This window comes from Malaclemys terrapin, chromosome 1 (genome assembly GCF_027887155.1).
Source record: "Malaclemys terrapin pileata isolate rMalTer1 chromosome 1, rMalTer1.hap1, whole genome shotgun sequence".
Classification (NCBI taxonomy): domain Eukaryota; kingdom Metazoa; phylum Chordata; order Testudines; family Emydidae; genus Malaclemys; species Malaclemys terrapin.
The window spans coordinates 94,527,744-94,555,142 of NC_071505.1; the positions used below are offsets into that span (position 1 = coordinate 94,527,744).

At 47.7% G+C, this 27,399-nt stretch overlaps 1 protein-coding gene across 9 annotated transcripts in view; it reads left to right on the top strand.

Annotated features, from left to right (window-relative positions):
- The first annotated feature begins 4,244 nt into the window (after nucleotides 1–4,244).
- The window catches only part of TMPRSS6 (transmembrane serine protease 6), a 43,123-nt gene continuing 19,968 nt past the window's right edge, over nucleotides 4,245–27,399 (top strand). For 5 of the 9 annotated variants that reach the window (XM_054032041.1, XM_054032032.1, XM_054032025.1 and 2 more), the window contains exons 1-12: nucleotides 4,304–4,506; nucleotides 6,376–6,523; nucleotides 6,748–6,890; nucleotides 7,074–7,141; nucleotides 8,414–8,598; nucleotides 13,833–13,874; nucleotides 14,685–14,889; nucleotides 17,471–17,607; nucleotides 18,701–18,813; nucleotides 19,776–19,885; nucleotides 21,764–21,909; nucleotides 22,861–22,959. In XM_054032041.1, the coding sequence (XP_053888016.1) occupies nucleotides 6,376–6,523; nucleotides 6,748–6,890; nucleotides 7,074–7,141; nucleotides 8,414–8,598; nucleotides 13,833–13,874; nucleotides 14,685–14,889; nucleotides 17,471–17,607; nucleotides 18,701–18,813; nucleotides 19,776–19,885; nucleotides 21,764–21,909; nucleotides 22,861–22,959 (1,396 nt within the window). In that variant the 5' untranslated portion in view covers nucleotides 4,304–4,506. Of the gene's footprint in view, nucleotides 4,265–4,303; nucleotides 4,507–6,375; nucleotides 6,524–6,747; nucleotides 6,891–7,073; nucleotides 7,142–8,413; nucleotides 8,599–13,832; nucleotides 13,875–14,684; nucleotides 14,890–17,470; nucleotides 17,608–18,700; nucleotides 18,814–19,775; nucleotides 19,886–21,763; nucleotides 21,910–22,860; nucleotides 22,960–27,399 lie in introns of those variants that run through there. The other 4 variants (XM_054031999.1, XM_054031993.1, XM_054031984.1 and 1 more) reach the window with 4 other exon arrangements.

Below are 27,399 nucleotides of genomic sequence, written 5' to 3' on the forward strand. Positions count from 1 at the left end.
CCCTACCGGGTGCCAGCAGCCAAAAGGGAGGAAATAAAAGCAGAAGTCAGGAAAATGCTGGAGATGGGGATCATTGAAGAATCTCACAGTCAGTGGTCCAGCCCAATAGTGTTGGTGCCCAAACCTGATGGCACCACGAGGTTCTGCAATGACTTCCGGCGACTAAATGAGATATCCCAGTTTGATGCCTACCCTATACCCCGCATAGATGAATTAGTAGACCATCTGGGGAATGCCCGGTACTTAACGACCCTAGACTTGACAAAGGGGTACTGGCAGATTCCCTTAGCTGAAGATGCAAAGGAGAAGACGGCGTTCTCTACACCAGAGGGTCTTTTCCAGTATACGGTCCTTCCTTTTGGACTACATGGGCCCCAGCTACCTTTCAGTGCCTCATGGACAAGTTATTACGCCCCCATGCCAGCTATGCTGCGGCCTACTTGGATGACGTGGTGATTCATACCCCAGACTGGGAAACCCACCTGAAGAAGGTGGGGTCGGTCCTTGATACCTTCAGGCGAGCTGGCCTTACGGCAAACCCTGTTAAGTGTGCTGTGGGGTTCACAGAGGCCAAATATCTTGGCTACGTGGTAGGAAAAGGTCTGGTGAAACCTCAACTGAACAAGTTAGAGGCCATCCAAAATTGGCCACGACCAAGTAGTAAGAAGCAGGTTGAAGCATTCCTAGGGGTGGTGGGGTATTACCGGCGTTTCATTCCCCATTTTGCCACAAGGGCAAGTCCCCTAACGGTCTTAGTGAAGGCCCGTGGTCCAGATCCAGTCAGATGGTCCGACGCAGCAGAGAGGGCATTTGCAGACCTATGGACTGCCCTCTGCAGTAACCCCGTATTGATAGCTCCGGATTTCACCAAGGAATTCATCCTTCAGACAGATGCATCTGAGGTTGGGCTAGGGGCAATCCTGTCGCAGATGGCTGGGGAAGAGGAACACCCAATTCTCTACCTCAGAAGGAAACTCCTTCCAAGGGAACAAAAATATGCAGTGGTAGAGAGAGAATGCCTCGCCTTAAAATGGGCCATGGAAACGCTGCGTTACTACCTGCTGGGGCGCAGATTTGTCCTCGTGACTGACCATGACCCTCTTCAATGGATGCAACGGAACAAGGAAAAGAACACAAGGGTAACCAGGTGGTTCTTATCCCTCCAACCTTTCCAGTTCCGCATAAAGCACAGAGCAGGGAGTCGCCATGGCAACGCCGATGGCTTATCACGTGTACACTGTCTGGCGTCCCAAGCTGCCCAACCCCTTGGTGTTGAGCAGGGGGGAGGGATATGTGATAGACCCAGACCAGTTGGGAACAGCAGAGTAGCAGAAAGGAGATATACTGGCCACTGGATAAGTAGTTTTCTGTTCCCTGAGTGACCAGAGCAGGGGCTGCTCCAGGCTAATAGACCACCTGACTCCAATTAACCTGCTAAGAGTCAGGTGAGGCAGTTAAGCACCTGACTCTAAGGCCCTTCTGATGCTATAAAAGGGCTCACTCCACTCAAGCCAGGGGGAGCCAGAGGAGAAGTGTGTGAGGAACTGGAAGCAAGGAGAGGAAAAAAAAAAACTGTTTGTAGTGGTAATGAAAATGGCCCATTTCCAGCAATTGACAAGGAGATATGAGGAACTGGGGAGAGAGGGGGAATAAGCATGGGGAAATAGTTTTACTTTGTGTAATGGCTCATCCACACCCAGTCTTTGTTCAAGCTTAATTTAATGGTGTCCAATTTGCAAATTAATTCTAATTCAGCAGTCTCTCATTGGAGTCTGTTTTTGAAGTGTTTTTTTGTTGTTGTAATATTGCGACTTTTAGGTTTGTAATCGAATGACCAGGGAGATTGAAGTGTTCTCCAACTGGTTTTTTAATGTTATAATTCTTGATCTCAGATTTGTGTCCATTTATTCTTTTACATAGGGACTGTCTGGTTTGGCCAATGTACATGGCAGAGAGGCATTGCTGGCACATGATGGCATATATCACGTTGGTAGATGTGCAGGTGAATGAGCCTCTGATAGTGTGGCAGATGTGATTAGGTCCTATGATGGTATCCCCTGAATAGATATGTGGACAGAGTTGGCATCTGGCTTTGTTGCAAGGATAAGTTCCTGGGTTAGTATTTTTGTTGTGTGGTTGCTGGTGAGTATTTGCTTCAGGTTTGGGGGCTGTCTGTAAGCAAAGACTGGCCTGTCTCCCAAGATCTGTGAGAGTGATGGATCGTCCTTCAGGATAGGTTGTAGCACCTTCATGGTGCACTGGAGAGGTTTTAGTTGGGGGCTGAAGGTGATGGCTAGTGGCGTTCTGTTACTTTCTTTGTTGGGCCTGTCCTCTAGTAGGTGACTTCTGGGTACTCTCCTGGCTCTGTCAATCTGTTTTTTCACTTCAGCAGGTGGGTATTGTAGTTGTAAGAACACTTGATAGAGATCTTGTAGGTGTTTGTCTCTGTCTGAGGGGTTGGAGCAAATGTGATTGTATCGTAGAACTTGGCTGTAGACCATGGATCATGTGGTGTAGTCTGGATGAAAGCTGGAAGCATGTAGGTAAGTATAGTGGTCAGTAGGTTTCCGGTATAGGGTGGTGTTTATGTGGCCATTGTTTATTAGTACTGTATTGTCCAGGAAGTGGATCTCTTGTGTGGACTGGTCCAGGCTGAGGTTGATGGTGGGATGGAAATTGTTGAAATCATGATGGAATTCCTCAAGGGCTTCTTTTCCATGGATCCATATGATGAAGATGTCGTCAATGTAGCGCCAGTAGAGTAGGGGCATTAGGGGACGAGAGCTAAGGAAGCGTTGTTCTAAGTCAGCCATAAAAATGTTGGCATACTGTGGGGCCATGCGGGTACCCATAGCAATGCCGCTGATTTGAAGGTACACATTGTCCCCAAATGTGAAATAGTTATGGGTGAGGACAAAGTCACAAAGTTCAGCCACCAGGTTTGCCGTGACATTATCAGGGATACTGTTCCTGCCACAAGTACTCCTGTTCTTTTTGTGTATAGTAACAGATTTCATTCTCAACTGGCCCGAGGCTAGATTGGAACCACTGACCTCCCACTGGAAGGCTATTCCTCACCAGCTAATAACAGACTAGTGATCAAATTCTCCCATAGCAAGGGAGAGCTATATCAAGGTAACCTCTGTCAACTAAGAGGCAATTTCCACTAACAATTATCACTGAGGTGACTCCATTTACTTTGTTGCAGTGTTGTTGTAACCATGTTGGCCCCAGGATATTAGAGCGACAAGATGGATAAGGTAAAATCTTTTATTGGACCAACTTCTAAAGCTCGTCTCGCTCACCAACAGAAGTTGGTCCAATAAAAGATATTGTCCCTCACCCACCTTGTCTCCCCATTTGATTTGGCCTTTATTTATTTATGGTTAAAGTGTAGTTACTTCTAGTAATAAATGAGGTGCATTTACAGAGCACAAGAGCACAAGGTGCATGTACAGTGGGGTCCCTGGACTATACACCAGAAGGTGAGTTGGGTGAGATGTATTATCAGAGCTGTATGGAGAGCCTGGGGCTAAAGAAATGGGATGCTCCAAACTGGAGTGAGGGGCATTGGCAAAGCTGCGTGGGAGCCTAGGATTGGATTAGTAAGGGTGCTAAAAGGTGAGGGTGAGGAGAAATGGCAAAGAGACGGGGGAGGCTCAGAATTGGAGTGGCAGGGAGCATTACGGGTCAGGACTGAGGGGCACTGATAAAGCTTTGCCTAGTTCTTACCAGTGCTATTAGTTTGGACAGTGCTAGCCCCTGCCACCTCCCATTGTCCCTCCTTTGTACAGCCCACTGCCTTCAGCAAGAGCCCCCCCCCCATCTGAACAAGCCTTTTCTTCTCAGTGCATTTGTGCCTTTTATCTCCACTGGGACCCAGGAGTGTAACTAAGACAGAAAGCAGTTGCTGAGCAACTAGTTGCCCCACAGAGGGAATCTGTGATCCGTCTGCACCTGCCTTCCAGGTTAGGCTTCTCAGGGGATGGGGGACTGTTACCCAGGCTGTTTACGGCATCATCTTTTCACAGCCTGCAGATCCTCTCTCTTGGCAAACCTCCTTCCCCTCTGAGCCATCCGCCATTAGAGAAAGCTGTGTCTCTCCTGAGCACGCTCAGCCCTCTCTGTAGGGCCGGACAGGGCAAAGGCCAAAACAAAGACACGGCCTCACATTATTGATCGCCAGGGAGGCCTTGGGCTTGAGTAAACACATGTCTACCAATGTGTGTGCGCCCGGCCACACGCAGAGCTGGAGGTTTCAAAGGTAGGTCTGTAGCTTTGGGGGAAACCCCAGTGCCTAGAATTGATCTTCTAGCAAAGGGAGGCTCTTTTTGATCAGTCTGCGGTTCTTTATGCGGCTGTTGTTTTGAAGGAATCCCTTGAAGGTGGAGTAGAGACCCTCACCTCCTCCCTCCTGCTCCGGGGCAGGGGATACCCCTGAGGAACATCAGCTGAAAGGAGATCACAGTGAAGAGTAACATCGGTGTATTTCGATCTCTACTGCATGTGAGAGGGTTGTAGGAGACAGGAAGTGGTGGTGTTAATGGATTCACTGTTGTCTTTGTGCCTGCTCTTAAGTTAGATGTTTCCATTGAGTTGCTTTTTTTTTTTTAAACACTCTTTACATGTGTCTCTGTATTTGAGGAGCAAAGTTGAGGGTTGGGAGGAGCCTCAGTATCGGAGTGAAATAGGAATGCTGGCTGCCCTTGTTGTTCTCATATGGTCATGCAGCACACACGTTAATACAGACTTCCATGTGTGCACAAACATGTGCATCCACATGCTTCAACCCTCTAGGGACCTCCTCTAACAGGCACTCACATGCACCCCTCACCCCTGCACTCTAACACACCCAGGCACAGCCCCATGCATACACATGTGTGTCCTCCAGGCAGGCAGAGCACCATGTAAACAGGCTTTGGAACATGCTAACACACACTCCGGCACCCCCGCACACCCCCTCACATTCACATCCAGGCACACTCATATGTCGACATGCAAATCCTTTGGCCTCTACTAGTATGTTATTGGGTGACAGGACTGTCACAAGGCCTCTTAAGGGACAGTAGAGGGAAAGTGTCCAAGGAGGCCAGCCCAGGAGCATCCAGTCTTGGTAGGCTATGGTACTTCTTAGCAGAGAATCACGGGCGATTACAGGAAGGAGTAGGCAGGAATAAGTCAGACAATCAGGTGTTGTGGGAGGAGGGGTAAAGATGGCCATCTGGAAGGTAGAGGGCTGAATTACCATTGGGGGGTCACCACTCCCTAGTATCCATCAGTGGGGAGGGGGGAGAGGGGGTAGCAAGGAGCTACTTTAGAGTGGGTTATGCAGCATTTGAAAGCATTCCTGTTGCCTTGCAGACCCCTGGAGCTCAGCAGTTTGCATAGGTAATGCTGTTGCATTCAGTGACATTTGGGGGCAGACGCGGGTATGCTGGGGAATGTATTAAAAAGTTAGGACATACAGACACTAGGGGCACAGAGCCAGCAGGAGGATGGATAGGGCATGATCCTAAAGGTCTCACTCAGCTTCTGCCTAAGTAATGACTGAATAAACTCCTGCGGGACTTCAACAGGAGTTTTGCTTGTGTAAGCAATGAGCAAGGTCCTAGGGATTTGGCATAGGTAGGGCCCTACCAAATTCATAGATCATTTTGGTCAATTTCATGGTCATATGATTTTAAAACGTAAATTTCATGATTTTAGCTATTTAAATATGAAATTTCACAGTGTTGTGATTGCTGGGGTCCTGACCCAAAAAGGAGTTTTGGGGGGGGGGTAACCAGGTTATTTTAGGGGGGTCACAAAGATATTGTGTGTACGGGGGGGTTGCGGTACTGCTACCCTTACTTCTGTGCTGGTGGTGGCGCTGCCTTCAGGGCTGGGCAGCTGGAGAGTGGCAGCTGCTGGCCGGAAGGCAGAGCCGCCACCACCAGCAGCGCAGAAGTAAGGATGGCCTGGTATGGTATTGCCACCCTTACTTCTGTGCTGCTGCTGACAGGGTGCTGCCTTCAGAGCTGGCTACCCAGCCAATAGCCACTGTTCTCCGGCCGCCCAGCTCTGAAGCCAGCGCAGAAGTAAGGGTTGCAATACCGCAACCCCCAGGCAACTCCCTTTTGGGTCAGGATCCCCAATTTGAGAAATGCTGGTCTCCCACGTGAAATCTGTATAGTAGAGAGTAAAAGCACAGAAAAGACCAGATTTCACGGTCTGTGATGTGTTTTTCATGGCCATGAATTTGGTAGGGCCCTATGCATAGATAACAAGGGGATGTACAAATAGGAAGAGGAGCATATAGATGATAAACGACACATAGGAAGAGAGCAAGGGATGCGAAGATAATACAGCCTGATCCTTGGTCTGCTGCCTGACTAGATGCCCATGATGGAGGCTGAGGAAGATGCAAACACCCCATCTGAGGATGAACCCAAGAGCAAGGCTCGCGACTGCCTGCGCTATGCACCCCTCTGGATAGTCCTTGTGGTGTTGGCTGGAGCTGGAGTGCTGACCTGGTATTTCCTAGGTAACAGTTCTATGGTGTTTTGTTCTTTATGCTGGTGCTCATGTGTCCTAGCAAGGAGGAAGCCGATTTAGATGCCAAAGAGAATCAGTGACTCCTGGATGGGTCGCCATGGGTCAACCATCTGTGCACTGATTCCCTAGGGAGCTAGCTAAGTTCCCCCACCCACCCAAAGAACCCTGTCCTCCACATCCATGGGTTAATCTACCTGTGTCTTTTGTTGTCAGACTACAGACCACGACACTTGGAATCAACCGTCCTGCAGTTCTACTCCGGCAGCCTCCGGATCCTCAATTGTCAGTACTCCCTGGACCTTGGACGGCCAGAATCCAGAGCCTTCTGGACTGAGTCAGCAAAGCTACAGAAGATGGTGAGGGTGGTTTCATGTCTGGGAGCTGAGGCTGAGTGGGGGAATGGGCCACAGGTGCTTCTGTGAATGGAAGACTAGGTGGGTTATACCAAAACAGAGGGGGCTGGAGCACTGGGTGGGTTCCATGGGAAGTTTGCTGTTGTACTCTTGTTGGCTAGTTATCTGTTGGCATTCTTATTACAGCTGAGGGAACTTATTCGTGTCACGGACCTGGATCCATATTACAACTCCAGCACAGTATATGCCTTCGGGTGAGTGTTACATCCACATTTGTTTGCTTTTCAGGACTCTGTCTCTCCTGTCCTATGCGAAAGTTACAGCTCGGTTGTGATCTTGTTCAGTAGCCATCTGTTCATCTGACAAGAGCTGCTGCAACCTCCATTCTTACTCCAGCTGGGCTCTGGACTAAAGCTGATTGAAAAATGGAATTTCCATCCCACAGGAAATTCCAATAATTCAACGTTTGTTTTCAGCCCAAACTGAGATGAAAAGTCAAAATATCGAAACTTCTTATGGAATGAAAAGTCCAGAAAAAAATTAATTAGGAAATGTCAAAAGGTTTAGTCTCAGCATTTTCTATTGAAAGACTGTTTTGACATTCTTGAATCGAAATGATTCATTTTGTACTGTCAACACGCAATGAAACACCACAAAGACCAAGGTGCATCCTGGGAGATGTAGTTCTGCACGGGGCAGGCCCATAAGGGAGAAGTGGAGTAGGGGGGACTTGGAACTACAACTGCCTCAGGGCACTGTGGTGGCTAGGGCAGATGTGGAGACTAGTGTCAACATGATCCCAACATTTTGTTTTGATTTTGCCAATGGCAAATTACATCAACAGCAATCTTTGCCCACAGAATTTCTATTTCAGAAAAAAAAACTTTTTCCAGCAGGAAAATGTTTCATTCACATTTTTTCACTCAGGCCTACAGTCGCTCCCCAGCTTGGGCCATTTTCTCTGTCATTCAGCTGAGAAACTATGGTGGTTGTGATCTCTTGCCCTGTATCAATGGTCCCTGCACAGGATTAAAGGCTCATTCTGATCAGCTGAACAGAGTCCAGCATCAGTCACTTGTCACTACTGGGAGATGGGACATGGAGCCTTAAAGGTCAACATTTTCAATTTGTCAGCAGTGACCACAAGTTATTTCCACCTGAAGCACATTCAAGTAGATTATAAAAGTTTAATGATCTCATTTTAGTTTCTAATGGGCAGGTGTCCAGATAATTAACGCCACCATTACCAGTGGCACAAGATGGCTTCCTCAGCAGAAAGACCAACTATTGAATGGACCATGGACAAACTGGCTCCTCTTTTCCACTAAAGGTGGTCTCTCTAGGTTGGGGCTGAGGCACATTGGTGGGGCAGTGTGCTTTGGGATATTTGTACTGATGTGTCTGATCTGTAGCTAAAGAGAGGAGGAGATCTGTCTCCAGGGCTGTCAGTGAGGTGACTCTCACCAGTGCTGAACTCACTTGAAATGAAAAGGATGAAGGAAATTAATGTGCTATCTCCCTGCTAGGGAGGGGTCCCTGACCTTCTTCTTCTGGTTCACCCTTCAAGTCCCCGAGAGTCAGCACAAGGAGATGACTGCTGAGAGGGTGAACATGACTCTCTGCAGAGAGCTTCTCGCCAGTGCCAACAGTACAAACCGCCTCTCCTACCAGACAGAGTACAAGGTTGATCCAGACTCTCTGGTTCTGCTGGGTGAGTATCAGCCACCCAAGTGTGACCTAAACTTTCAGGATTAGGGGCTGAGGCCTATAAGTTGCTGCAGGCAGGTTGAGAGGCTAGACTGAATGGCCTTACTGAAAGGGAAGGAGAGAGAAACAATAGAGGAAGGGTAGAGTGTATGCTAGAGGGAAAGGCAGAAGACTGAACAGGACAGGGGAATGAATTACAAGTGTTTCCTCCTTGTACAGGACACACTTTTCATGAAGTTTGGTTATTCCCCTGAAGAATTATAGACTCATGGAGTAAGAGATGGCAGTGACTGACTAGGCAGCATCTTGTCCTTTCCTCTGCCGCCTCCTTCAGCTTTGGCAGGCGCAGAGTTGTTCCCTGCACTATATGCTTTGTAGCTTTACTCCAATGTCCCAAGCAACCGGGCTTCCATGACGTTCCTTGGGAGACTATTCCACTCTCTGATAGACCGAGAACAGAACTGAATGCAACATACTTAGATTACAATTGTTTTTGCTTCACGATGCTTGTCATATTTCCATCATTTCAATTCCTTATATTGACTTCAAGATTTTTTTAATCGGTGCAAAAAATAGAGATCACGGCTTGTTAAAGTGTCCTGGGAATGAAGGCCTGGCAACTGCCCTTGATATTTCAGGTCTTTTATAGGCCTTGATCCAAAGTCCATTAAGTCAGTGGAAAAAAATGCCATTGATGGCACTGAGGTTTGGATCAGGCCCATGGTGTGATTGCTCCCTCCTTGCTCTGTGATGTGATACCTCTGTGCACAGAGCCCACAATCAGGGCCAGCTCTAGGCACCAGCAAAGCAAGCACGTGCTTGGGGCGGCACATTTCCAGGGGCGGCATTCTGGCCATCCTTTTTTTTTTCCTGAAAAATCCACCAATGGGCAGATCAGGCAGTGCTAGGACCTGGGGGCAGCCAGGCTTGCTCTGCACAATGTGCTTTGCTCGCGGAGCGGCTCCCAGCCCAGCAGAGCCAGGGGGAGTGGGTATGAGGTGGCGGAGAGGAGCCGCTTTGACAGATGTGACCACTTGCTGACACCCGGGCCAGCGGGCCAGGGAGCGCAGACCAGCCTGGCCGCTTAAAGCACAGTGGAGGGGGGAAGTGGCTCAGAGCAAGGCATGCCCTGGGGGGAACCAGCCCAGACAGAACCGAAGGAAACGGGAGGCAAAGGTGTCCCAGGGCAGTGGTGGCTGGCGGGGCTGCAGCTGGGTGGAGAGGGGGAAAGTCCTGCTTAGGGGGACAGCCACTGGATTATTAAAAGACAGACCTGCCACAGGAATTGGCCCCAGATTATGGAACTCACTTCCACACAAGAGATGTATGACAACAGACTTCACCACATTCAGAACTAAAGGTAAAACTCAATTCTTCAACTTGTTTTTCTTTCAGTAAGTTAATGGTACACACACGCCACACCCACTTACACTCAAACATATACACCAACAACCGTAAAGAACCCAGGAACCAACCAATCCTTCCTCCTGCTGGTTCACAAGGAGGAGAGAGATTATTTGTTTTCAAATAAACATCTGCCAGTAGATAGATATGTGGACTACCATAGTACACTTGTACTTGGGGAGAAAACTATTGTCGGAAGCTGAACTCAGTAGCCAGCGTTGTTGGCAAGAACAGGCTGATGTAAGCACACTACACAGGACTCTGCACACACTATACTGGTGCACATTGCATTCACCATCCATTGAAGATTTCTGGTCTTTACTCTCAAATATCTTAATGGTTAGGCCTGAGCCATCTTTGAGCCAACTGCTCCCTTGTGACCAAGATCTCTTAAGCCTCATTTTTGCTAATGAAACTAACAGGAGCTGAAGGTAGACTTAGCAGTAACAAGCCCACCATTATGAAACTCCCTGTTTCACAAAAGCTGAGGATGACTAAAAAGTTCTCTGTTTTTAGAGAAAAAGTGTAAGGCCCATCTCTTTGTCATGATATTAATGATAACTTTAAACCAAAATCCCACTCAACTCTCACCTCCTCTGGCTGTGTTCAAAATGCTGTTGAGAAAAGCTGAAAGACTGGAGGCATTGCAGAAAGTTCTGCAAAGGGGAAGAGGGGAAAAAAAGAGTTCGGGTCTACAGATAGGACACCCATGCGGAGTAATGTGTTTGTGTTAGGTACTCAGATATGCGACGAGTGTGGCATAAATATTTAGCTAGGTACTTCTGGCAGAAAATCCTCAGGATATTTATTTGGTATGTGTTCCCAGCATGTGATTGGTAGGAACTCCCAGAACTGTAGAATTATAGGGATAGCTACTCCCTAAGCCAACAGGTGGCAGTGTCAGGACTCCCGCTCAACCTCCATGGAAATACTCATGTGAATAACATTACTCACGTGTATAAACGTTTGTAAGATCCAATCCATAAGTAGATCAATGAAATACTGAATTTATTTTATAGCCAAGGATTCCAAATTTTTTGAGGAGTAGTGGTTATTCCTTGGATTATAACTGGTGACAAAAGGAGTTTCCGCTGACTGCAGTGCTCTTGGTTATAAAATAAATTTAAGATGCTAACATTTCCAGTTCCTCAGGACTAGAGGGGCAGCCAAAATTTTTTTTGCTTGGGGCAGTAAAAAAACCTAGAGCTGGCCCTGCCCACAATGACTGTTTGTTTAAATTCTGCCCTATTGCATTGCAAACTCATCTCTAATTTGCTATCGTTGTTACTCCCGGGGTCTCTTTCACTATTGCCAATTCAAAGTTTCTCATTAAATAACATGTTTCCAACCATTTCCCCCTAGATACATTATCTGGCATTTTTCCCAGATTAATCTTATTTTGGTATATTCCTACCCTATTTCTCACTTCACAGGGTCCTTTTCTCTCTGTTCTCATGGCTGTTTTTTAATTTAGTATTGGGGAATGTCATTAAAATGCTTTTTACTCCCTCTTCCAGATCATTAATGAAGATGTTAAATAAGACCAAACCTAACGTCCCACTGAACACGTCTCTCCATTTAATAAATTGCCATTTATAATTTTTTATTTGCAGCTTTTCAGTTTCTGGTGCACTGTATGTGACAGGGCTCACATTCGAGCCAATTTAAATTAAGATTTCATGAAACACATGCCTAACGATTCACTAAAAATCAAGCTATATTGCATCTTCTGCTTTCCCTTTATCCACTAATTTAGTAATTCTATCAAAAAAAGCAATCAAGTTTGTCAGTACCATTATCTTCTAAAGGTTTCCAGTTTTTTTTCCTTTCATTCCCTTCACATTTGTTCATTATTTTATTAGGGTCTAAAGTAAGATTTGCTCAATTCTAATTGCCATGATCATCTATTGGGGTTTCCCTGTTTCTCCGTGACATTTCAAAAGTAAATGGCTGTAGTTGAGTAAGATTTGATAGCTTGGGAAGAAGTAGGTCTAGTGCCTAGAGCAGGGGGCAAAAATCCGGATCTTCAGGATTCTATCCCTGGGATAGACACGGCCTTGGCAAATCACTTAATCTAGGTCTTTGTTTAGCCATCTGTAAAGTGGGAATAAAATGATAGTTAACAATTCCTTTACACTTTCCAACCTCACAGCTTGTTGAGGTGTAATTAATTGACAGCAGTAAAGTGTTTTAAAACCCTCAGCCAAATGCTCCTATGTGAAGACTCTTAATATTACTAAATTTGTTAGCTGCCTCTCTTTATCATAGGGTGCCTATTTTATCAACCCACTGATTTGTATGTGGTCAGATCTTCCAAGTCTTCCCTCACTTTTTTTCTAATAGCTATTTGTAAGCCCACAATCTCTCTAGCCATAGGATTTCAGCCCCTTTTCTTTCAGGAACTCATTTGTATTTCTTTAGAATAAAATCTATTTAACACAGGTTCAAAAATATAATCACATCCTTTCACCCTGACTCAAGGTCTTTTTTTAGGAGCCAATCTATTCCCTATAGGATTACCCTCAGCAGGCCATCTGCCTAGGAATCATATATAACCTGGCCTCTTTCCCCTGCTCTAGGAACTCCTGAAACCACAATCTTCCCACCCACCAGCAGCCCTCCACTCAACAAAGCTCTTGCTGGCCTTTATGAGGACCAGGTGATCTACAAACTATCACCTGATCACTGCCTCTTAGCATGAGCTGGGAGGCAGCTGATCAGTCACAGGTGGGGCTGGGCCCAGCCCCCCTAAATGGGCCAACCACACTGACACTATTTTTTTTTTTAAACAGGTTTGTGGATTGTCCTCTCTTTATGTTCCTTTTTAAAGGGACATTTTATAAAGCAGTTCAATAGTCCATCTATTGGACATCACTCATTGGGGGCTTTGTTCTCTCTCCATCCCTGTCTCTCGGAGACTACAAGAAACTCCCACTGTTTTCAATGGAAGTTATTCATATCCTGCAACAGGAAGAAGAGGACCCCAAATTTCTTAATTCCCCATAACTGATTTTCTTGTTAAAGAATCCCTTTGGACTGCAGTATTCTGTTAACCTAGTATTCACTGTGCCAAACTCACATACCTTGTGGTCACTTGTACCAATCCTCCCTGTTATCGTCACATTTTCAGTTTTTTTTTTTTTTCCATTCGTAATCCTCTTTGACAGCAGATTCAAAGCCCACTGAAGTCACTGGAAAGAATCTCCCTTCCTTGACTCCCTGAGTGAGAAGAGCCCAATCCCCTTTGGGATTTGGATCCTTCTACCCCCACATCTCTGCTCACCCCAAGGGACTTTCTTTCCATCTAGAGTAAGAGAGAAGAAAGGAGGAAAGTGGGTTAGGTCACAGGCAGGTAGCCAGGGTAGAGCCTGGGAGGCATGGGAAGCAAGGCACTTCCCTGGGGTACTAGTGCTTGACAATGAGCATGGTTAGGAGTGGAAGGGCCTATGGCCACGTGGGGTGTGGCTAAAGAATGGTGGCCTAGGTTAATGACTGACTTGTGTGGGAAGAAGAGAATATGCCTGGGAGAGGATCAGATGATGGCCAAGTAAAGAAGGAGAGAGGCTCATGGCAGGTTGGGGCATCATGGGTAAGAGGGATAGGGCTCAGGATAGGTTGGACAAGGATGGAGGAATGGGAGATAGAGGAGGTGACCAAAGTAGATCTTGATAACAGGCATAGTAAGGAATGAAGGCACCCAGGGTAGTGCTTGATGGGGGGGACCACTGGGCACAGAAAGGAGGAGAGGGGCCCATCCTGCAGCTTAGATTTTAGGTACTACAGATTCTTATGTTTTTTTTTTCCCCTTTCTTTTATATATTTCCTTTCCAACAGAATCCAGTGTGAAAGACATAGTAGTGCTGAAATCCACTCTGGGTAGGCCATCCTTTCCCTTGCTTTTTGAGTTCATTTTGTTGGGGGGGGGATTTGGTGAGGGGCCAGAATTATTTTGTTTACTGTCCTGAGATGTGAGATCAAGGAAAATGTGGGGAAGAGGATTGTATTCATGAAGCACAGATGCTGCACACAGTGAATAACACTTTCAAAAGCACCACTGTGATTTAGCAGCCTAAATCCCATTGACTTTCAGATCCTCAGAGGTGTTAGGTATTTATCTCAATGGAAGTTAGGCACTGAAATATCTTTGAGGATCTAGGCTAAGTGCCTAAGTCACATAGGTGCTTTTGAACATTTAACCCAGTGTCACAACAAACTCTCTGGCTAATAGCTGGACATTTGCGTTCAGGCTCTGCGTGTGCATGCATGGTGTGCACTTGGAAACTCACTCTTCCCTTCACTTACAGTCCCCATTCAGAGCTGCCAAACCAAAGAGAATTAGAAGTGTCAGTAGAACAGGCAGCATGTACTCTAAATGGGATACACAGTAAGTGGAGGACGGGGCCAGGAAGAAGGAAAATGGGTCAAACAGAAGGGAAATATGAGAATGAGAGTCTGCCTAGAAGAAGGCAATAATTAACTTGGAGTAGGCTAGTGAGAGGGGACTGGTGTCACTGGGAGGAACTAGGGTAAAGTGTGAAAGTAAAATGAGATCACTGGGAGGAACTAGGCTAACACAGAACCTAACTGGCTTGTATTGGTCATCATTAGGGTATCTTGTTGGTAGGAGTCCCTTCCCTGACACTCAGCTAACAGCACTCTGGGGTTCTGTTTGTCTCATGGATTCAGGTTGCTACAGGTACAGCCACATCAGGGCGGAGGAAGTCCTCAGGCTGAAAGGCCCTGACTACTTGGCCTCCAGTTGTCTTTGGCACCTCCGTGGTCCCAAAGGCCACATGATCAAACTACGTCTGGAGTGGACCCTCCCGGAGTGCAGAGACCGGCTGGCCATGTATGATGCAGCCGGGCCACTGGAGAACCGTCTCATCACCTCGTAGGTAGCTTTCATATGACAGTGATATAAAATACAGCAAATGGTAGGAAGAAGTCGAGTCAGTTGGCGCTACTTACCCTTTCTGACAGTGCACCAACTCACCTGTAGAACTCACTGCTGTGGGATATTAGTGAGGCAGCCCTTCAGTTTAGTAAAAAAAATAAAATAAATGTTCAACTAGTTGAAGTGTTTAGATGAATAAGAACAGCAACTCTACAGTGACAGTGGTAGTGGAACAAGAGATTGTGCTTCAGAGACCAAGGAGTTTCATGAGAACATCATTTGATATAGGACTCCTCCTCAGAGCAGCCCAGATCTTAGGGTCAGGAACCTTACAAGAGGATCCTTGGACAGATCCTTAGCTAGTATAAATTGGTGTAGCTGCACCCATAGGCACCGACTTCGTGGGTGCTCCGGGGCTGGAGCACCCACGGAGAAAAGTTAGTGGGTGCTGAGCACCCACCAGCAGCTCTCCGCCCTGTCCCCCCCGCCGCTCCAGCTCACCTCCACCTCTGCCTCCTCCATGAGCGCGCCGCCACGTCCTGCTTCTCCCCCGTCCCTCCCAGCACTTGCGCCACTAAACAGCTGTTTCGCGGGACAGGGAGGGGGGAGGAGGAGGTATGCGGCGCACTGGGGGAAGAGACGGGGCTGGGTCGGGGATTGGGGGAAGAGATCCAATGGGGCAGGGAGGGGGCAGAGTTGGGGCAGGGACTTTGGGGAAGGGGTTGGAATGGGGCAGGGAAAGGGTGGAGTCTGGGCGGGGCCAGGGGCAGGGGGCGCAAGCACCCACCGGTGCCGGAGAAAGTTGGCACCTATGGCTGCACTGACTTCAGTGTAACTCTGCTGATTTTACACTAACTGAAGCTCTCACTAAGATTCCTTAGGAATGGGGTCTGATCTATATTAAGGTTAGAGGGAGAACAGGGGCTCCTGAAGGCTCTAAAATGACTGATTTATGGATGAGGGGTGTTATGGGTTGGTCCCCCTTCTGGAGTGCCACCTGATGTACTGGGGTTCCACTGAGCCCGCCTGTACCACCAGCCTGGGCTCCCTCACCCTGTCCTGCTGCGCGCGCATGCGCACACACACACGCACACGCACACACACACACACACGTAGGGACACACCCGGCTGCAAAGAGACACAGATCAGCTCTGTGTAGGAAGACTCAGCTCGGGGATTGCCCAGCACTCAGGTGCACACACCCTCTGGAGTGTAAACCCAAAATTACACTGTCTTGCGCTGGGTGAAGATCTATACAGCATAAGTCATGAAATTCGCTCCCCCTCTCAGTGTGAAGGAAGATATGCACAGCTTTTTGCCCTCCCAGTTATGAATTACACAAACTGGTTATAGAATAAACAAAAACACAAGTTTATTAGCTATAAAAGGTAGATTTTAAATTATTAAAAGGGATAGCAAACAGATCAAAGCAGATTACTGAGCGAATAAAACAAAACACACAACCTAAGCTTAATACACTAAAACAACTAGTTAATAGTAGAACATTCTCACCCTAAATGTTGGTTTGCGCAGGTTGCAGAGTTTCTTGAAGGTAAACTGCACTGCTTGCAGCTTAAATCTCTGGGTATTCCTCTCACAGGCTAGATCTTTCTTACCTGCGCTCCCTGCCCCCGCAGCTTAGTTCCTTTGTTTCTCCAGATGTTTTCAGCAGTCTTCCTTCTTGGGCTGGGATGCAGTGAAGAAGAACCAAGATTAATTCACTTCCCAGCCTTAAATAGGATTTGCATATGGCAGGAATCCTTTGTTTCCCAGTTTGACCCCTATCCCCTCCTAGTGGAAAAATACCAGCAGTCCAAGATGGTGTCCAGTATCAGGTGACATGATCACATGACCCTGCAATGTCAAAGCAGCATCCTAGGAAACTTCTCAGGAAGGAGGGAGATTAGTATCTGTAAAGTCCTATTGTCCTTCCTAATGGTCCATGCAGGTTGATTGCACATTGTCTGGTGGGCATTCCCCAAGCATAAACACAGTTGTAGTTGTTATACTCAATATTCCTAACTTCAGATGCAGAAATGATATATGCATACAAATAGGATAATCATATGCAGTAAATCATAACTTTCCAATGATACCGCTCATGACCCATCTTGCATAAAATACATCTTAGTTATGCCATATTCATATCTTAAGCATATCTCTATGAAGAATACGTGGTGTAGCGTCACAAGAGGTACCCTGTGATCTCAGAGTCCTCATGAAGGTGGTCTGGTTTGAGACAAGATGAAGGGCCTAACAAGGGGTGGGGGCATGCTCCCCCACCCTGATCTGAGCCCTTTTCTCCATGCTATGCCTTGATTTGGTTACTAGGCCCAGAGCTTCAAAGGTATTTAGGCTCCTAATATAAATTGATTTTGATGAAAGTCAGAAGCCTAAACACCTTTGAGGATCTGGGCCTTAGTGTCTAGCAACATACTGAAGTTAAAGGTCTGAATAATCTCATCCCCTCTTTTTCCTCTCTCCCCGTCTCTTGCCACCACCTCACTCCTCTCCTTTCCTCACCTCCTTTACTCATTCCCACCCTCTTTCACACTTCCTGCTATCTCTTTCCTCTCAGATTCTATGGCTGCAGCCGTCAGGAGCCCATGGTGGAAGTCCTTTCTTCGGGCCACGTCATGTCTGTGGTATGGAAGAAAGCGATGTACAGCTACTACGATCCTTTCATCCTCACCGCCCAGACTGTGCCCTCTGAAGGTGAGGGAGGCTGGAGGGAAAGTATGGAGAATGAAGGAGCTAGGAGAGCTCACACAGTGCAGATCCCTTGTCAGTTAGCCTCACACGTATTCTACAGGTCACTTCACCCACCATCCCAAGATGCTCCCACTGAGATGGAACGTGACAGCTGTTTCGCATAGAAACACCACACAACGGTTCGGGATAGGAATTCATTAAAGATTGTGTGGCACTTAGATGCTCCAGTGATGGCAGCCAAAAAAGGACGGAGATAGATAGAAGTGAGGAGTCCTGCATTCAGCTAAAGCCACAGGGGAATTTAGGTCAGCAGAATGGACTCCTATTGGAAATTGGCCAGGAGAAGGAGGTTAACAACCTTACTTTGCTCAAAGTGCCATGGGATCTTTAATAACCAGGAGTGGTCAGGGCTTGGGTTGTCCTGACAGAAGACAACACTAATGTCTCAGTAACCCCTAATGCCAGGCTGGAGCAATGGCACTGAGTCAGAGGGAAGAGCACCGCCGGTTACAGCAGCACCACTGCTTTGGACACCTCTCTGACGGTCTCCCATGCTAGTACAAGCCAGGCTTGACCCCTGCTTAGCTCATGAAAGCACAGCGTGTAGCCTTTCCCAGTTGGGCTTTCCTCGTTTTCAGCCACTTACTCATTTTTGAGCTGTACTCACTGCCCTTTTCTCTAGCTCTGGTCTCTTGGTATCTCCTGCACTATGATCCTTCACCATACCGTCCCCAGCTCTTCCCGACATGTACACACTGTGGCATAGCAATGTAGTGTGCCAAGCAGGCATCCACACCTGCAGTTGATTCCCTCAGCTGTCTGTCTCTGAGGGGCCCTCTCGTCAGGAAGTAGCTCCCCTGGGATGTTTCTGGGGCTCCCAGCGAACCCAGCTGGGAAAGCATGATGTTGGCCCACAGAGAACACAGACCATGAGCACAGCAAGCAGCCTCATGTATCTCTAGCAAACGTGTAGCCTGCGCCTTCCCCCATTCTTCTCTGGAGGGTGGGGCATGTCCCTTTTTTCTGCAGCAGGCGAAGATCCAGTTTTCCCAGCTGACGTGTGTCTGTGGGGGGTGGGGGGTGTCTGTGTTTTCAGACTGCCAGGTGAATCTAACACTGCAGGGAGGCCTGGAACTGCAGGGGAAGATCAACACTCCACACTACCCGAGCTACTACTCGCCCAACACACAGTGCACCTGGCTCATGATGGTGAGCCCCCTGGCCCCTCCTCTTTCCCTAGCCAAACCTTTCCACAGTAGTGGCTTTGAACAGAACTCCAGGGCATCCTTTCCCCTTCACCACTGCTCTGTGGCAATGCCCTCTCCACTCAGACTCAAGTGGCACAAGGGGGCTGAGTGCCAGGCGGTTTCATCTCTGCAGACCCTACTGCAGAGGGTCTCAAACAGAAGGTCATGAGATCACAGCCATCCAGCTCTTCCTGTAATGCTAAATGGGAGGCAGTCCCCGCTAGATTCCCACCTAGATGGGAGAAGGTTTGAGGGGAGAGGTTTCCTGTAAGGAAAAGGCTGGGAATCATTGCCCTACAATACTTCCAATTCTGGCTTTGGTTCCCAATGAACTGACTCTTGTGGCTCTCCTCCTAGATCTCTACCCTGGACTTGTGACTATCAAATAAACTCACTAGGCAGTCGCCTCCTGTTCTTCAAATCCGGCCTGTCTCAGTTCAACCAAGACCCACCATTAGAGTAGCAGGGATGAGGAGAGAGGTGCACTGGCACAGCTAGGTGCAAGGCCCCAGGATTGGAACAGCAGGGTTCCTGCATGTCAGGGCTGAGGTGCTTTGTCAGAGCTGAAAGTAGGATCTAGGGCTGAAACAGTCAGCCGTGATGGAGGTGCATTGGGAAAGGTGTTTAGGGAGAGGTAGGAGTGGTCTAGCAGGGAGTGTTGGAGGACATGACTAAGGTGCTCTGGCAGAGGTCTTAGAGGCAGGTCTGGAATGACAGAGGGTGCCACACTTCAGGATTAAGGTGGGCAGTGGCCTGGTGCCTGTGTAGACTGTGCCTAATTCTTGCCAGCTGGGCACTGTGAATTCACTGCTCTCCCATTTGTGTTCATTTTGCCCATTTCATGCCTATGGTCCCCTTTGGTTGGATGGAAATGTAGTTTTCTGCTGCTACCTCAGTTCTGCTCTTGGACCACTCTCCATGCAGGTCCCATCTCTTGACTACGGAGTTGTCCTGTGGTTCGATGCCTACACGCTGAGGAGACAGAAGTATGATCTGCCATGTACTCAAGGCCAGTGGATTATTCAGAACAGAAGGTGTGTGCTCATGTTCTTGCTGGATTGTCACTCTCCACCTCCAACCCCAGATTACTTCTGCATGAGTCTCAATTTGCCCCCAGCCCTCTCCTGTTTAGCCAGTCCCCAGGTCTGAAGGAGGAGATTCCTGCTAGGAAACATTTGCCAGCTCTAACTTCTATCTACTTGCTCCCACTCAGTCATTTGATCTGTGCCATTAACTGTAACAGCTACTACTGTGCTGATGGCACCCAGTTGTCCATATCTTTTTCAATACTCTAGTGACTCCTCCTTGTCCACTGACTCTGCCTATCTCGACCAAGTAAATGTATGGCTTTGCCTCAGCTTCCTTCAGAAAAGCATCTTAGAGAGAGAAGTGCTTCTTTTGGGCAAAGGCAACATCCCCAAACCTCTCCAATGTCGCTATCAACTTCTCTTCTTCCTCATGCTGTGTAAAGCAAACGGTCTAGTTTCCCCCACTGTGTGCAGCCCTGGCATCCTCCCACACCTCCTGTGTTTGCAAATGTGCCTATCACCACCTCTGCAGTAGCGTCTGTGTGTGCTACTGCCTCGAATCCTCCTCCGCACAAATCTGCCTCAGTCTCTGCCTCTTCCTGCTTTGCCTATAAAGACTCCCTTCTATAAAAGCTTCTTTAGGGCCTCCCTAAGCCCAGCTGCCATCATGCACTGGCTGCCGCTGCCCACTTTCTCCCACATACAAAGAAGCATGGCCACTGTACTGACAACCTCAGACCCCTCCAGCTGGCCCCGCTTTCATTTCAGGAGCCTGTTCAAAATTGCCCTCTTATTTTAAAACCCTGTTTGGGCCTTTTCCAACCTACCTCTCAGACCTTGTCTCTGCTGCTCACCTGACCTCAGCCGCCTCTGTCTTTGGACCTGATCCAGGGAGTTGTTCCAATGACCTCAGATTCTCCACTATGGGTGTGTCAGCCTGTCATCAGCAACAGCTGTCTTGTATGTCTCATTTCACCAACTTCCCCTCTATTTGCATCCCTTCCTTGCATGTACTTTTTTCTTCCTTTCTCCCTAGTCCAACCTCTCTTTAACTCTTATTTAACCATGTGAAGCATCTAGGATATGATGTCATAGGAAAGACAATATAGAAATAGCATTGGATTAGACAGCCTAAATTCTGCTCTTCCCCAGACAGGTAGGTGGAGTCATTCTGGATTTATGCCGAGGTAACAGAGCAGAATTTGGGCCAGTGGACTGTGTATAAAACATGGCCCGTTTGCAGAAGAACACCCATGACACCAATTCCCTGTGCCTGTTTTTTGTTACCAAGTGCATAATATTCTCATCAAAGCTGTTCAGTCCGGAACATCCAGAACCATTACACACATCGATCACTAACTTTAAATGGTGTTTATTACCGCTTTCATTTCAAATTCTCTCCATCTTACTCTTAGAATGTCTCTTTTCCTTTCCCTCCATCTCCATCAGTCTCTAAGGCTGCTTCATTGCACATTTCATTTTCTCTGGCCCCTGATCTTGGTGACACTAGTGTAAAACCAGTGATGTCTCTGGAGTTGCTCTGGCCTCAGGACGTTCCAGCCAAGTAGCTAAGTGCTGGTGCAGTGGAGAGGAATATGTGGTGCTGGATGGCCGGTCTGCTGAAAAAGCCTGGCTTCCCCTGCATTTCCCAGGGCATCGCCACGCTTTCCTCTATCACTACTTTACATCCCCAAAGCATACGGAGGGTGTTTCCCCATCTCTGCTATCCCAGTCCTTGTGGTTCTCTCTCTCTCTCTCATGGACCAGACTCCAATTCCCAACTGCCACAGAACCTTCCTTCCTCAACACCCTTTCCCCTTGAAGATCTCATTTTTTTCTCCTTCACACAAACTCTGCAATGTCCTGCCTGTACTTCTCTATCAGGTTGTGTGGCCTGCGGACCCTGCAAGCCTACGCCGAGCGAATTCCTGTTGTGTCCTCTGCCGGCATCACCATCAGCTTCACCTCTCAGATTTCCCTAACTGGACCCGGAGTGCAGGCTGCCTACAGCCTCTATAACCAATCCGATCGTGAGTACAGGGCTTCTTATAGCCTAAAGACACTGACTGAGAATGTGGGCTGCATCTTTCACTGCTACCCAGTCACCAGCAGCTTTCTCAAGCTCCTGGCATGTGTTAAGAGCCACACATGCCAAGTCCCAGAACAAGCTCACCTATAGGTACATACACACGTTACCCTCACGAATACACGTGCACACACCACTCTGAACCGTGGACACACAAACACTCAGGCACACAACACTTGATCATACACAGCTCACAGAGGTATTGAGGGACTGTACACCTAGGCACAGGCAGACTCACCTCTGCTGCTGTATTACTGAGCTGGCCTTGGAATTAGATGCCTTAGCTTATTTTAATTTGAAATGACTGTTTCAATCACAGAGGCTCCTGGAGAGTTATTTCCTGCTTTCCCTTGAAATCCATGTATGTGGAAGACAGAGAGAAAGACAAAGCCTGACACACACCCACATGCGCGCATACACACTCTCTCCAAGTCGGTCTTGTCTTACTGTGCAGTACAGTGCACACGGTCCCTCTCTGCATACTCCCTGCATGTCCTGGGGACACCTTTTTCAGGTCCCTGACCAGGGTTTTGTAACAGCCCCCAGGGAATTTATCCCCGTATTCCACCCAGCATCATGCACGGTGTGGCAGGATGTAATAAACAGTGTAGCTCCCAGGAGTTCTGGTGAGAGATTGCTCTTGATTTCCTGGACCCTGTCATATGACCTGCATCGGTTACAAGCGGTCAATACCTGCATTGCCTAGCCAGGGTCTGTATACACCGATTCCAGGGGCTGCCGTTACACAAATATAGCAAGCAATGCATGAACAGCTCTGCAGATCTGGCAAGGTCAGTAAAGCTTGTAGTCACACATTTTCGTCACACACTTCCGAGTGTTTTGCTTTTAGGCGGTCCTGTAATGGGGACTAAACATTCCCTTGTGATTTTTTTAGCCTGTCCCGGGGAGTTCCTCTGTTCTATCAATGGACTGTGCGTCCCAGCCTGTGACGGGATTAAAGACTGCCCCAATGGACTGGATGAGAGAAACTGTGGTGAGTGGTCCATTATTTCTACCCCCTGTCTCTCCTCAGCAATTTGCAGTTCAACCAGTTCAACCCTCTCCTGCACAAAGGAGTTGGTCTCCATGGTCCAAATCCAACTCTCTAATGGGGATCTCTGGGGGAGACAGGAAACCCCCTCAAAGACTTCACTGAATCTATCAGGGGGTGAAAGTAACAAAGGCATTTGCCTGGTTACATACAGGCAGTGAATCTTCAGTCCACCAAAAAGAAGAACAGGAGTACTTGTGGCACCTTAGAGACTAACAAATTTATTTGAGCATAAGCTTTCGTGGACTACAGCCCACTTCTTCGGATACTCCTGTTCTTCTTTTTGCGGATACAGACTAACACGGCTGCTACTCTGAATTCAGTCCACCAGAGTCACACTGCTTCAGTCTGTTAGGAAGTGATACTGAAAGTTCAATGTGCACCTGGCTCCTCCGTGCACTCTCGAGGCCATATATCCCACAGACAGCTGGCCCCAGAAATGGGGCAGTAGAAAAACAGACAGTTTCCATACATCAAGATGTACAAGTTCCGCAAATAAATCACTGTCCAACCTACAGCACTACACTACCCCCTCACTGCTAGTACAGTGCATGCCTGACAACCGCTCTCTCTCACCACAGTGAACCTCAGTCCTGGCTTACAGCCCCACCTGCTGTTCTAGGCCTGGGTGTCCCACGCTGCTCTGCCAACACACACCAGTCTTGGCTGCCCATAATATATGTAGTGCTTGCTCAGTAGAGCTCTGGGTCGGGGTGCTCTACTCACCGCTGGATAGCGTCACCCACTGGCCATTCTGTGTATTAGCTCCATCAGGCCAACACCCTTTCCTGCAGTTGCACTCCATCTCTCTCTTTCAGTCTGCAGCCCTTCTCTCAACCCAGGAGCTACTGCTTCCTCTTCAGGACTTAGCCCTCCAGCCAGTTCACTAAGGTCCTCCCCTTCCAGGGTAGTCTTTCTAAAATCTCTCTACAAGCAGCATCAGGCAGTCCTCACACTGCTGCCCAGACCAACTTATTCCTACACTGACTCCAGCAGTCTTCATATCCACTGCCCTTAATGGTACCACTCTGCAGTGGATGGTAGGGAAACCCAGGCCCACCCTCTACTCTGGGTTCCAGTCCAGGGTCCTGTTCTGAAGAGTCAAGGTCTGCATCTCCACCGCCTTACTGCTCTCACTCCTGGACTCCTGCCTACTTGGCTTCTTCTCCCCCTTCTTTCTCCTTTACCTCAGGGAGAGGGGATGCAGGCTTCCTCCCTGTTGTCCCCCCACACTGCTGCTGGCCTCGTGTCTTTATAGAAGCCCCGCCTGTTCCCTCACAGCTGAGCTTCCTTCTAATTAGCTCCCTCCACACAGCCTAAAACACCGCTGTTTGCAGTTTAATTGGCCGATGGGACCCACTTGGCCTAATTCAGCTCTTGCAGGGCTGGTGTGGGGAGTACACTCCCTCCCTCCCCCCCTCCCCCCCAGATTCTTTGTATTTTTAAACCACTTGCAAATATCACCTAACTAACTCTCACAGCTGTCCTGGGAAGTATTCTTAGTATTACTACAGATTGGGGGGGGCACAGAGAGGAAGGTTAGATTTGTCCAGGGCCACCCAGCAAATCAGTGGCAGAATTGGCACTAGAACTCCGGCATTCTTAGGTCCTAATCCCATCCTCAGGGCATTAGACCATGGTGCCTGTATGCAACGCTGCCCATGCCTGTTAGTCCTGGCATGCAACAGTCCCTCCCTGCTGTTCCAGGCCTCCCATGAAGCTCACAGTCCTGTGCCCACAGGAACATAAGAATCGCAGTGCTGGGTCTGACAAGACTCTATTTACCCCAGGATCCTGTCTCTGACAGTGGCCAGCGCCAAATAATTCAGAAGAAGGGGCAGAAAACCTTATTGTGGAAAGTTATTGAATAAACCTGTCCATGAAGGAAGTTTCTTTCTAAATCCATCAGTTAGTGCTTGATTTGAAGCATGAGGGTTTATTATCTCTAGTTGTCATGTCTGTGTGTCCCCCTCCCCGTGTCTTATGTAGCTGTGGATATTCTCATTCTCTATATAAATATCTAATCCTTTTTAGAATCCTATTAAGATTAATTCAAACTAGAACAGGTGCAGAGAAGGGCTACGAGGATGATCAGAGGAATGGAAACCTGCCTCATGAGAGGAGACTCATGGAACTTGGCTTGTTTTGTTTAACCAAATGAAGGCTGAGGGGAAATATGATTGTTCTCTGTAAATACATCAGAGGGATAAACACCCGGGAGGGAGAGGAGTTATTTAAATTAAAGGCCAATGTTGGCAATAAGAACAAATGGATATAAACTGTTCATCAATACGTTTAGGCTTGAAATTAGATGAAGGTTTCTAACCATCAGAGTGAGGTTCTGGAACAGCCTTCCAAGGGCAGTAGTGCTGGGGGGTGAAGGGGAAACATAACTTGTTTCAAGATTGATCTTGATAAGTTTACAGAGGGGACAGTGTGATGAGACTGCCGTGAGGGTTATTAGCAAATATCTCCAAAGGCCGGTGATGGGACACTAGATGGGGGGTGGCTCTGCATTACTACAGAGAATTCTCTTCCAGGTGTCTGGGCTGGTGGGTCTCGCCACATGCTCAGGGTTTAACTGACTGCCATATTTGGGGTTGGGAAGGAAATTTCCCCCAGGCTATATTGTCAGAGATCCTGGGGGGGTTTCATCTTCCTCTGCAGCGTACAGCGCGAGTCACCTGCAGATTTTAAGTAGTGTAAATGATGGAAGTTTTAAAATCAAGATTTGAGGACTCCAGTAACTCAACCAGCGGCTAGGGGCCTATTATTGGAGTCTATGGGCGAGGTTCTGTGGCCTGTGACATGCAGGAGGTCAGACTAGATGATCCTGATGGCCCCTTCTGGCCTTAAAGTCTATGAGTTCTTGTCCTCAGTGATCTCTTGTGGCTGTGAGTTGCAGAGGCTAATTATGAGTTGGATGTAAAAAGATACTATTTCCGTTTTCAGTTTCAAATGTGCTGCATTTCAGTTTCACTCAATGTCTCTGTGTCCTTGTATTATTAAAGTGGGTAAATAGAAGCAGCCTGATTTACCTTCTCTATCACCTCCATTGTCCTGTGTGCCTGTCAAGCCCCCTCCGTTTCATCTCATCTCTAAAGCAAACAGCCCTAGTCTTTTAAATCTCTGTTTTTATTGTCCCAGATTTTTCCAGGCCTCTAATAATCTGAACTCCTTGTGTAAATTATTACATAAATAATAACTATAATGAGGCAGCGCCTGGAGGCCCCAGCCCCATTGTGTTTGGGCCTGTCCGCACAAGCATAGCAAGAAGACAGTCCCTGCCCCCAAAGGACTTACAATCTAATGATAAGACAAAAGACAACAGGTAGATGCAACAAACAGCAAGGGGAGCACGAGGTAACAGTGAGCCAATCGTAATACAGATCATGTGCTGTGGCCCATGCTTACCAACCCCTGAGTCACTGTTGAGCGGTTTGCAGGTAAGGTAGGTTTAAGGAAGGATTTGAAGATGTATAGCATAATGGCTTTGTAGTCTTCTAGTTTTGTTGTAGATGGGCTAACCAGGACTGGGCACAGTATTCCAGGTGAAGGCGCACCTTTGATTTATAGAACAGCATTAGACTATTTTCAGTATTACTCTCATTCCTATTCCTGATACATCCGGACTCGTTGCTTGCCCTTTTTGGGTATGTCCACACTGCATGCTAAGCCCAGGCTATAATTCAGGTTTGAGCCCAAGTCCCCCTTCCATTCATACACAAATCAGTCTGATTTGGGTCAGCAAACACTCAGGACCTGGGTCCTAGGACCATGCTGGGGGGTGGTTCAGAGTCCGAGTCCTGCTGTGACTCGGATCCAAGCCCTGTCATTTTGAAGTGTAGATGTAGCTGAAGCCACAGACCCAGTTCAGAATGTCTGCGTAGTGCAGTGTGGACACATTAGCACAGCTCTGAGACCTGCGTCCAGCAATTGTAAGCCCAGGTTTACAATGCAGTGTGGACACTCAAGCGCAGGCTTGGCAACACCAAGTCCACAAGCCCACGTCCCACAGACCTGGGTTTACAATGCAGTGTAGACATACCCTTTGAGCCTGGCTGTACACTGAATGGAAGCTTTCAATGAGCTATCTAGGATGACATCCAAGACTTTTTCCTGCACAGTTAGTTAATTTAAAACAGATCAAGTTTCTTCTTCCTAGATGAATTACTGAGCATTTGTTAACAATTTGTTTAATCTGCTATCGAGCTGCCCTCTGGAATTCACTGCAGTCTTCTCTAGTCTTGACTAACCAAAATAATTTTGCAGCAGCTGCAAATGTTGCCACCTCACTGCTCTCTTTTTCCTTGGTCATTAATGACTATACTAAACACCAGCCCTAGCATGGAACCTTGGGCACGCCACTATCTTCCGCAGGGC